General features: G+C 39.5%; 1 protein-coding gene across 1 annotated transcript in view; it reads right to left on the bottom strand.

The window, feature by feature from the left end:
• SUCNR1 (succinate receptor 1) overlaps positions 1-10,750 on the bottom strand; it is a 79,929-nt gene extending 69,179 nt beyond the window's left edge. The window contains 1 exon segment of the mRNA XM_057544915.1: positions 10,718-10,750. Within this exon segment, the coding sequence (XP_057400898.1) occupies positions 10,718-10,750 (33 nt within the window).
• Positions 10,751-12,364: the final 1,614 nt, after the last annotated feature.

Raw genomic sequence — 12,364 nt, 5'->3', positions numbered from 1 at the left:
CTGGGCATATACTCTGAGAAAACCATAATTCAAAAAGAGTCATGTACCACAATGTTCATTGCAGCTCTATTTACAATAGCTAGGATATGGAAGCAACCTAAGTGTCCATCGACAGAGGACTGGATAAAGAAGATGTAGCACATATACACAATGGCATATTACTCAGCCATAAAAAGAAACGAAACTGAGTTATTTATAGTGAGGTGGATGGACCTAGAGTCTGTCATACAGAGTGAAGTAAGTCAGAAAGAGAAAAATAAATACCGTATGCTAACACATATATATGGAATCTAAAAAAAAAAAAAATGGCTCTGAAGAACGTAGGGGCAGGACAGGAGCAGACGTAGAGAATGGACTTGGGGACATAGGGAGGGGGAAGGGTAAGCTGGGAAGAAGTGAGAGAGTGGCATGGACTTATATATACTACCAAATGTAAAATAGATAGCTAGTGGGAAGCAGCCGCATAGCACAGGGATATCAGCTCTGTGCTTCGTGACCACCTAGAGGGGTGGGATAGGGAGGGTGGGAGGGAGACGCAAGAGGGAGGGGATATGGGGATATATGTATACATATAGCTGATTCACTTTGTTATACAGCAGCAACTAACACACCATTGTAAAGCAATTATACTCCAATAAAGATGTTAAAAAAGGGCTTCCCTGGTGGCGCAGTGGTTGAGAATCTGCCTGCTAATGCAGGGGACACGGGTTCGAGCCCTGGCCTGGGAAGATCCCACATGCCGCAGAGCGGCTGGGCCCGTGAGCCACAACTGCTGAGCCTGCGCGTCTGGAGCCTGTGCTCCGCAACGAGAGAGGCCCGCGCATCGCGATGAAGAGTGGCCCCCGCTTGCCACAACTGGAGAAAGCCCTCGCACAGAAACGAAGACCCAACACAGCCAAAATCAATCAATCAATCAATCAATCAAACATACGCATCTGATTCAAGATCCTCATTAAAAAAAAAAAAAAAAAAAGATGTTAAAAAAAAAAAAAGATAAGGTGCCCACTCTTGAGGTCAAGGAAAACTTCCCTGTCTGCACATGCGCAGGAAGGCTCCTTTGGGGGTCAAAAAGGGAGGGGGCACCACCCCATAATATGTGTGGACATGCACCCACAGGCCTCTGCAGTGGGATCCATCTTAGCAAAGAGTTGCGTACACGTGTTGGGGAGGGTCCTAGGACCAGTCAGTTGTGAAAAAAGAATATAATTGGCCAAAGGTAAACAAAGATGGGAAAGGACTGTCCTATATAAGTAATTTAAATCACCTCTTTACTGCGCTCCTCTTTAGGACGCCTGCACTCCTCTCCGGGTGTGTTATTTCTGCCTCGCTTCTGACTTACTGCGCTTCTCCTCATTAGACAGGACGCCCATACCCTTTCTCTCTGGGTGCGTACTTCTGCCTTACTCTGTCTTAAATAAACAAACTGTTTCTCTGTGTGGTCTCCCACATGTTATGCTGTGTCTCTAACAATAAACTTTGCACCTGTTTTTACAGTTTTTGACTCCATGAAACATTCTTGCTTTTAAACGGGGAAAAGAGCCAGGGCCGCTTTGCCTCTAGCCTCAAGCCCCTGGTGGACCAGCGGTTAGGATTCCTGGTTTTCATCCAGGCTCCCCAGGTTCAATTCCTGGGCAGGGAAATAAGATCTCTCTTCAGGACCACTCACTGCTGTCTCTCTGAGATCAGCTGCATATCACGGTCACTTGCAAAAGGCAAATGAACAAGGTGTTAAGCTGATGAATGTCAACACAGGAAGGAAACAAAAGTGCCATCTAATTTACATGTTTCTTATCTTAATAGGAAAACCAGACCTTCCTATTTGGATCACCAGCATTGGAAGCTACCCAGGTAGTTCCCATGACTTTGTCGCCAGCTGATACTACTTATTTAAAGACCTCTTTTCCCAGTGCCCTAGATGTTTGCAGACGTACTCCACAGCTTGTGTCCAGTTTACAGCCTCACAGATGGAGACGTGCACTGGCCAAAGCATGGAATTCTGCCACCAGCTGACTTTGTTCCTTTGATGGCACAAGCTCATCCAGAAGATCACCACATCAAAGTACGGTGGCCAAGGGAAGCCAGCTATCTACTGCCCCCACCCACCCACACTGCTCTGGAAGACCTAAGGACTTCAGAGACCCAGAGGAGGGGTCGCTAATGAGTGACCTTAGAAGGCTTTCTGCTACAGGTGAGCTCAGAGAAGTTGCAGTGGTGTATCCAGAAGATGGGTACATTCCCCCATTGACTTCCATCAGTGCTTTATTGAGGTTTTCTCAAAAATTATTGGCATGGATGCAAGGATGGATCAAAATCATCCTCTGGCCCTAACCACTTTTGTCTTGCCTTTTTTACTGATTATCCAAATTATCGAATTAGGGAAAAGGTGGGAGGATGAACAGTACAGACTACTGCTTAAATCTTAACAGTGACTACTTAGCTTGGGGACAACCTAGAGAAGGATAAAGAAGAAAGGAATAAATTAAAAACTGCTATGTCAGCTGCTCAGAACTCTTTACTAAAAGAAATAATCCCTACTCTGGACAACCTATGAAGGGAATGAAAGCAAAGAGATAATATGTAATTATTGCAAGAAAACGGGATGTTGGAAGAAGGACTGTAAAAAGTTACTTTGAAAAAAAAGAAAAGTTACTTTGGAGGATGCAAGAATTTCATGAACAAGGGAAGCAAGAAAGGCCAGAGGCTAGGAAATAATTGACAAATGGCTTAAAATTGACAAATTCAGGGATCTCAGAGACAGAAACTGGTGAAACGGTCATGCTGGTGCTACTTAGTCTGCAATTTCCTTGAGAATTTCTCATTTCCATTTGGTGATAGATCAATATAAGATATTGGTATATTGGATCCACCATGTTCCTTTTCCTCCGAGGTTCCCATACAAATCGGTCCTCTGATTGAAGTGCAAATTTTCTTACTTCCTGTATCCCCTGGGAAGAGATCTGCTGTGCAACTTAAAAGCCAGCATATTCTGTACTCTGACAGAATGTCTGTGGATTTCTATGGGGAAAAAGCCACCTGATTTGTTTACTGTGTGTCGTCTGAAAGAAAAGGGATACTGCAGAGAGTAGCAGTGTGACACCATGAGGGAAAAGCACCCTGAAACAGGTTGATGCATCACTTTTGGCCCTAGAACCACTAAGAGAATCAGAAAAATAAGGGGTAGTTTAAAAAGAATGCTCATTCTGTAATACTCCCATGCGTCCAGTAAAGAAGGAACGTTAATTTTATACGGATGGTCAATGACTATATGGCTTTGTACAAAATTTCGGACAAATAACAAATTTGTTATTTGTTTCGGACAAATAACAAATAAATTTGTTGTTCCATTATCAGTGTGGTTCCTAACCCTGCAACTGTTCTGACTTCAATACCATTGTTTGCAAGGTTTTCCTCTGTATTGAATAGTTGATCTATGTTCTGCATTTCTCACTTTCTGTCCCTCTCGCGGATAAATCTAAATTATTATTGCTTTTGCTTATAAAGGAATCCAGTATCCAGTATTTACGGCAAAGGATTCCTAAAGGCTTTTGGGACTCTATTTTTTAAAAATTATTTGCAAGGGCTTCCCTGGTGGCGCAGTGGTTGAGAGTCTGCCTGCTAATGCAGGGGACACGGGTTCGAGCCCTGGTCTGGGAAGATCCCACATGCCACGGAGCAGCTGGGCCCGTGAGCCACAATTGCTGAGCCTGCGCGTCTGGAGCCTGTGCCCCGCGACGGGAGGGGCCGCGATAGAGAAAGGCCCGCGCACCGCGATGAAGAGCGGTCCCCGCACCGCGATGAAGAGTGGCCCCCGCTTGCCGCAACTGGAGAAAGCCCTCGCACGAACCGAAGACCCAACACAGCCAAAAATAAATAAATAAATAAATAAAATCAAGTAAAACTTAAAAAAAAAAAAAAAAATTATTTGCAAAACAAAAAGTGAGCAAGAGATTTGTCCCACCCCCAGAGGATCTGTAATTACTCAATACGTAGATGATTTGCTGGTAGTGTCAACAGCTAGAGAGCAATGCAAGATTGATAATTTGGCTTTCCTTCACAGGGGCATAAGGCCTCCCAGACAAATTGCAATCTTGCTGAACGTTTGACGCATCTGTTGTCAGCTATAAGTCACAGAGTATTACAATCTAGGAGTCAGTAATAACAGCTTACCACCACCAAAAAAAAAAAAAAGTGACTCGTGGGACTAGTACAGAATTGTACACAGCAGACTCCAACATTTGCAGAGTAGACAAAACATCTGACGAAAAACGTGCGTGATAATTCTCCAAGATAATTCGTCCTCTGGTTTGGTATGAAGAGGCTTTGGACAACTGAAATTGGCTTTGATGCTATGCTATGGTGATTTCTTATTAAACTTGGAAGTTTGGAGGGGTTTTTTTTGGGGGGGGGGGGATTTTGTTTTGTTTTTTTCGGTCTGTAATTAAGTCGTCACAAGCAGCTAAGTTAATAGCACTTAGGAGAGCTGTAATTCTTGGTCCTGCATTTACAATGAATATGTATACTATTAATAAATATATGTTTGGTGTTTGCCATGAAACAGGGGAAGTTTTTTTTGTAAAGGGCCTCCGGGTGTCCCAGCCCCATAGGAGCAGTAGAAGGCCGGCCGGGAGGAAGCCGGTGGAGCGTAGCCTGGTCCGTCCCGCGGCGGGGCGCCAGCCTGGAGCCGCCCGGGTCCCTCACGGGCAACGTGGTCGCCGCCGCCCGCGCGTCACGGGCGCGCCCGCCGCCATCTTGCTCCGAGGTTCGGGGTAAGTTTTTTGAAGAGAGAATTTTTTGTATCAATGGGAACTTAGATATCCCATAGGAAACTGATAGCTGCTTTATCAGAGGCTTTACAGCTGCCTACTCAGATGTCAGTGATTTATTGTAGGACTCACAGGGCAGAAGGGCAAAATTTCTAAAGGCAATAAATGTGCTGACAAGAGTTTCAAAAGCGACTGTTAACCTATGGCCATCTCCGAATTTAGAAGTCCCACTTTTAATGCTATAAGAAACTTTTGTTCATTTTCAAAAATATGCTTCACTAAATAAAATGGACAAATGGACTATAAAAGGGGCCCAAAGAAATGTGACTGGACTCTGGGAATTACCTAACAAATTAATTCCTATATCATAGTCCCTATTAGTTTGGTTAATACTGCTGTGTCAACAAAGTCATCTGACTAAAAGAGGGATTTTATTTTAGTTTAATTTTTTTTTGGTTTGTTTTTGTTTTAACATTTAAGAATGTTAGGAATTCACAATTTCCTCACTTTTTATTAATTTTAGTGAGCTGTAATTTGAAGAAACTAGGAAAGTCTTATAAAATTCTTCATATCTAAGAAGTTCTTACACATATATGTAAGACTTGCTTTGTTTTTGTTGTGGTTAAGTTGAATACCTGAAGGTAGATTTAGTATGTTGAGTAACAGTGTACACTCAGTACTAACAGGCAGAAAAAGCTGGCAAATAGAATTATTGGGATGCCAAGAAATGTTCTAAAAGAAGGATTTTTAAAGGAGCTAGACTTAATACTACTCCGAATAAAAAGATGAAATTATTTAAAATATTAAAGAGTTGTGCTACTCCTCAGTAAAATTCTTGGAGGACGCTTCCAAAATAAATGCAGGGAGTTTTCCTTAATCAACTTCCCAGGAACCTGGTGTCAGTTGAATTTCATAGAATTAAGGCATGCAAAAGGAAAAAGATTCTGTCTAGTTATGGTGGATATGATGTTTGAATGGCCCAGGCAGCAGTAAAGCCTTTCTTCTTTTTTAAATTATTTGCTTTATTTTTTAAAAAAAATTTATTTATTTATTTATGGCTGTGTTGGGTCTTCGTTTCTGTACGAGGGCTTTCTCTAGTTGCGGCAAGCGGGGACCACTCTTCATCGCGGTGCACGGGCCTCTCACTATCGCGGCCTCTCTTGTTGTGGAGCACAAGCTCCAGACGCGTAGGCTCAGTAGTTGTGGCTCACGGGCCTAGTCGCTCCGCGGCATGTGGGATCTTCCCAGGCCAGGGCTCGAACCCCTATGCCCTGCATTGGCAGGCAGACTCTCAACCACTGCGCCACCAGGGAAGCCTTTCTTAATACACATAATTCCTACTTTGGGCACATCAGAGCATATTAGATATAGAAGTCATTTATTTCTACTGTTGTCTGGGAATTATACAAACGTTTGCACATTCCTATAAGCCTCACTCCTCTGCACAAGTAGAATGAATGAATAAAACTCTAAAAAAAACTCATTGGGAAAGATTTTGCAACCTCCTATGTTAAATAGGCCTAGAGCTTTACCTCTAGCTTTGTTAAAAATTAGAGGGACCCCTACAGGCAAGAACAGAATCTCTCCCTCTGAACTTATAATTGTCATGCCTATGAATTTGGGTCTGAGACTATATCCTGTGCCTGATTTAACTGAATCCTGTCATAATCATTGTCCAAAACTTAAAAGAGCTTCTCTCTTTCCTAGAAACCCTGAGACATAAAGTCATAAGGACCTGGAAGGACCCACTGGAAAAAGTCTGCCACCCGTATTGACCAGGATAGCTCACCTGCATGAAGGTATTCCAGAGGAAAGATGGGCTGTCACTGCCCTGAGAAGGACCCACTCAGGTTGATGCTGATCACCATGGCTATCAAAGTAAGAGAAAAACTCAGTTGGATCTGTGCTTCCCATGGGAAGCATTCCCATAAATAACTTCAAACTTAAATTTTTTAGACTGATGTTGGTACTGAACTCAACTGAAGGGAGGTGTTCTAGCAAACTTATTACTATTCTCATAGACTACCTTGCTGACCTATTCACAATAGGGTTATTTCAGATACTTTAAAATCACATTTCCTAGAAAACAAACACGCTATTTGTTACATTACTTTTTCTTTGGTATTCCCAGTAATGATGCCTATAATCTCAATCAGTTCTAAATTGTATTCCCAGTGTAAACAAGGTCTGGACTTATAAATTCAACAATCTGATTATTGATAGAGTAAAAGTAGAATAATCTTTCTTAGTAATTTTTTTTATAATAACAAAGTAAAAATAACTAATATGCACCCAGATACTCAAGCCCTAAATTTGACACGAAAATGTTTTGTTAACTGGTTTGATTGGAAAGATGATGTAAAAAAGAACATCACTGAATTAATAGACACATCCGGCATTTACAGATAGGAACTTGAAGTCAACCTCATTCTGTTGACTTTGGGATGCAAGTTGCCTCTAGCTCCAGTATATCTGGATAAACTAAAGTAAATGCCTGTCATTAATGCATATGTAGTTGACTATTATAAGAGTATAATTATGGATTTAGACCCAGTGCAGGAAAAAAAAAGTGACCTAGAGGGTGAGTTTTTCATATACATTAAACATTGGAAGTTCAATCTGTACCTTTCAGTGGGTACCTCATAGTGAGATTTTCATATTTGATGATGGCCCTGGGTGTCTTTGTGTTTCACATCCAGGTAAAATTATTTGGGAATATACCAATTGGTAAATAGTTAAATCAGATTCCTGATTAGCAATGAACACAATTTTTTCTTGGTCATACATAAATTTTACAAGCTGTGATGTCTTTAATGCTTGTACTTTCAAATTATCAACTGTCTAAGTATTTGGCAATTCCTTATGAAGTCTTACCCAATCCAAGCCTACAGAGTAGCTTAACTCTGGAGACCAATAAGCTAAATTTGTAATTAAGTGGTTTCCTTGCAAAGCCCAGTAAATTTCTCCTGAGTTTCAGTCAATCACATACATAGCGTCACACTGATATAAGAATTTAGGCTTTTTAGTCATTGTACTATGTTCCCAAATAATTAAGCTTCTAGGGCTGATAAATTGTGGGGAAATGACTAGACATGATATTGGAGGGGAAATAATGGAGGGTAAGGTTTATTTTAGTAAGGTCGTTTATGCAAACTCATCTCCGTGTAGACTCATCTCCAATGCTAAGAATGCTCTCCTCTTCCTGGTGCAGGGAGGGCACCTTTCTCATGGGACATGTTTGCCCTGATTGTGGCAGATGGGGGAGGGCAGAGAGCCCTACCTGCATCTGCTGTTTCTCAGTTACCTTCAGCTCAAAATAATCCTTATGAAAAAGTGTCTTATTTTGGGGTGGTACATCCTAATTCCCTTCATTTGGAGCCCCAAGATTCTGCTTCCTGTTCAGTTGTCTTCTGCTTTGAACTTTCCGTATGATGTCATCTAGCTCTTTGTTCTTACTGATGAGTTATATGCTAAATTCCTCTTCCAAAAATCCAGATATTTCATGGCAGAAGTAAATTTATTGTCACAAGGCTCAAATATTAAAAAATGTAACTCTGCTTGCTATAATAAAACTTCACTTAGCTCTTATTCATGCATAATTGCCCATACGGGGAAATTTTACTTTTGTTAATTCAGGGTAAACTCAGTTATTTACAGTTTAAAATTCATTTTCTTTTGGGTAGATGCTCAGTCAAATTAGGATTCTCCGTCTCTGATTTTTCCTTTCCTCATCACCATGTGGTATTCCTTGTTCTGTGTTAGATGACAGAGGCAGAAATAACTGGTCGCTGGCTGCCTTTTGCCAATACTTATCTATTTCTGATCTATTGATTCTCGATGCCAAAAAGTGTCCCTGGTAAATAATTACTCAATGCATTTCCTTTTTCCTAGTCCTTTCTCACAACACCTTGTTTCTTCAAATTCTAGAACTTTTATGATAGTGAAATTGTAAAGACTTGAGTAAGATTATCCTTTCAACATGTTGCTTGCTTCCAGTTCACTTAAGTCTATTTTGGAACTTCTAAACATTGTCAGTCTTGAATAAATTATGCCTCTAAGATCATGAATCAGTATAAGACATTTCTCCAAAACCTCAATCAGACATCACACCATGGGTCCTCACCCAAACAGGAGCAACCCCGTAGATTTTTGAAGCCTGTTTTTTCCACTTTATCACTATTTTTGGCATAATATCTTTCAGCAAATTATAAAATTGCATTGTAAAAAGGAGAAATAGTTGGACTTCCCTGGTGGTGCAGTGGTTAAGAATCCACCTGCTAATGCAGGGGACACGGGTTCGAGCCCTGGTCCAAGAACGTCCCACATGCCGCAGAGCAGCTGAGCCCGTGCATCACAACTACTGAGCCCGCGTGCCACAACTACTGAAGCCCGTGCACCTAGAGCCGGTGCTCCGCAACAATGGAAGCCACCACAGTGAGAAGCACGCTCACCGCAATGAAGAGTAGCCCCTGCTCGCCGCAACTAGAGAAAACCTGCGCGCAGCAATGAAGACCCAACGCAGCCAATAAATAAATAAGTAAAATAAATTTATCAAAAAAAAAAGGAGAAATAGTTGATAGTTTTGATTATTCAGTCCATCAACAAATGCTAGGTAATGTTAAGGGGACAAAAGTAAAATATTCCCTTTGTTATAATGAACGATAAATTCCTTGATGACTGAAACCAAATTTTATTTGTCTCTGTCTTTCTAGAAGTTCCTGGCTTCTAGAAATACACACATACTCTCAAAGTTGAATTAAGCCAACTTAACAGGCAGGGCTCTCAAAGTGAACTTTTAGCTCTCTAGTTTATAGGATTTATTGTCAGGATACCAAAATATATATCAAAAACCAACTTAGTAATGCCTGGATTCAGAACAATGAATGTTCAGAGAGATGAGATTTTCCAAGCTAACCATGCCCTCGACTCAGCCTGGCTTGACCATCTCCTTCATAGTAAATCAATACCTCTTTGGCATGTAGCCTCCTTCATTCCTGCCTCAGGGAAAGGAGACTATGAAACTCTTTTTATAAGATATCATAGCTTCTGTGTGTTCAATCAGTGAGGATATATACACATGTAACGCAAGATAATTTACATTACCATTACTCTCAGGAGCTCACTGAAGTAAAAATATTGAAAAATCTGTTACTGTAAATTTTAGGTTTTTTATTTTATAAAACATTTTGTAATTGAAGTAAATATTAAATGAACCACTGAGAGGGAGTGTAGTCCCCCAAATTATCCTTTCTTCCCATAAAAAGATGGTTTTAGTTTTCCTTTTGAATCCAGAGCATACTAATACTACTTTCAAAGATTTTGGCGTACATAAGGGATGAAGACTCATTGGCAATATCTCATTCTTCTTACTGGCTCTTTTTCTATACAACCGAAAATCAAGCTATTTTGGAAACACGTCCCGGAAAATTGAAAACTGTCCTAAAAAAAATGTTTTCCCAGCAAGATCATAAGGTGAATATTTATCATCATTGGAACAGGGTTGGATTTAACATTTGTTAAGGATCTCATTTGAGCCAAGCATTTTTAGCAAGTAATTTTACTGAAACAAATTCAGTGGAAAAACCCAGAAATAAGGATTAAATGGTCCACTGTGAAGGTATCAAGCAGATTTATGAAACTAAACAAGACAAACTCACAGTAAAACATTTCAGTTGAATGGATAGAACTTTTTTTGGTTCCTGCTCCACCTGCAGGTGATACTGTGCTACTCACCACATCGTCTCTGGGAAAGGAAAACTCAGAGGGACACAAGCATTTAAAAAAGTAATTTTTTTTCACTTGCAATGTTTTGCAAAAATGACTTCAGAATAACTAGCTATCCAAAAAAAAGCCAAACACACAAAGTACTTAGAGTAAAAACCAAAAAAATAAACATAAATATTACCATAGTTATAGGTAGTCTGTTCAAGGTGGGGAGATAGCAGTTTGCTTACTTGATTTTCATATCTGCGAGAGTCAAAGGTCATCGTATATCTCCAGTCATCAGTATTTCAAAAGTAGGAGAGATAGCAACTTAGAGAAAGGGCTCAAGGCTTTACTTACTCAGAAACCAGTGCTCTAAAAGAATGCTTTTGCTTTAAGTTTATCTGAGGATACAAATTGCTTTTTTTCCTCACTGTTTAAGTGAGGTGCTTAGTAAAAAAGGCAACAGAGCAAGGAGTCCATTTTGCTCTCTCAGTCCCTGTTTCTGGTTAAATATCATTCCCACATAAGTAGGGATTTGACCACATATGTTTGTATAGCTATTTCTATTCTAATTCAGTATCAATAATTTGATGTTTATTTGGCTGGTTTTATTTTATTTTATTGTAATTAATAAACAAAAATGTTCTTGTTAATATAATTAACATAACTAGAACCATGTGAAACTAGAGCATGATATTTAATTTCTCTCTGGAGGCTTTATAAAAGTCTGAGGGCCATAACTTAATCACTTTTATTCAGAAGTACTTTTATTGCCCTTATAACTATAAATTGCAAGGCTTGGGTTCAGAAAACAACCAATGTACCCCTACTAAGTTTTGCCTGCAATACTATAAATGTAGAAATATTTCTCTTTCTCTAAGATCTCCAAGATTCCTGTCCTGAAAGAAAGTAGCATTCTTTCCTATCTGTAAGTCTGGGAATCCATAAATCATAGAGCAGGAACCAAAGAGTATATTGTGGCATCATTTCCACATGAAAAAATATATTCTTTTTTCCCCAATAGACTTATCATGCCTTACTAAATAAGATTTTATTGAAACTATGCAAATAATTATAATAAAAAGCCACAGGACATATTAAAGGCATTTTGCCTAATATTTAACCATTGTTCTGAGCAGTTCTGTCAACAGGAACCAATAATGTACCTTTGATTTAAACAAAATCGTCTTTCTTAACTTTTTCCAATTATGTTTGTTTTGTATATTGAGGGTTTTATTTTTAGGACTCTTACTGAATGCTAAGAAATCAATTAAATAGATGTCATTTAAAGAATTTTTGCAGTTTGTAATAAGATGGGCTGTTAAAATGGATAGATCAAGAAGAAAAGTGTTCTCATACTTAGTAAAAAATAAAACAAAACATTAAGCACAATTAAATTTTCTCTTTAGAGTCATTCAGTCTGAAGTAATTACTCATTTGATCTGGAGTTTTTGGGGAGTCTACTTTCACAAAGTCATCTGCATCTATACCAAGAATGCTAGAAATCCTGTCTGATAGACATCTGCTCCCGAGAGCTGTATGCTGAAGGCTGTTCCTTACAGCATCAGTAGTTAAGAGTGTGTGGTCAAGTCCTTTACTGAAGTCATCATTCTTTTGATGTTTCTTCCAGTACACTCTGAAGCTTGTAGTAGGGACCTTTAGATAAGTGTGAATGAAAAGGAGAAACCACTTTTTGTTTATAGGATTGAAAGACTCTGGTTATTTTATTATAAGAATGAACAAAATAAGAATGGAGAAATCTGCTACTGAAGTTTCAGACAAATCAATTTTTTAACAATTCAGTAAATGATTACCCTGAGAATAAGAACATATTAATGACAGTGATGTCAGTGACAAGTCTCCAGGGTCTTTTAATTTATCCCCAAAAATGTGTG

Source organism: Balaenoptera acutorostrata, chromosome 4 (genome assembly GCF_949987535.1).
Source record: "Balaenoptera acutorostrata chromosome 4, mBalAcu1.1, whole genome shotgun sequence".
NCBI lineage: Eukaryota > Metazoa > Chordata > Mammalia > Artiodactyla > Balaenopteridae > Balaenoptera > Balaenoptera acutorostrata.
Note: the sequence above shows the minus strand (reverse complement) of the source record. Positions and strands in the feature narration are given on the sequence as shown.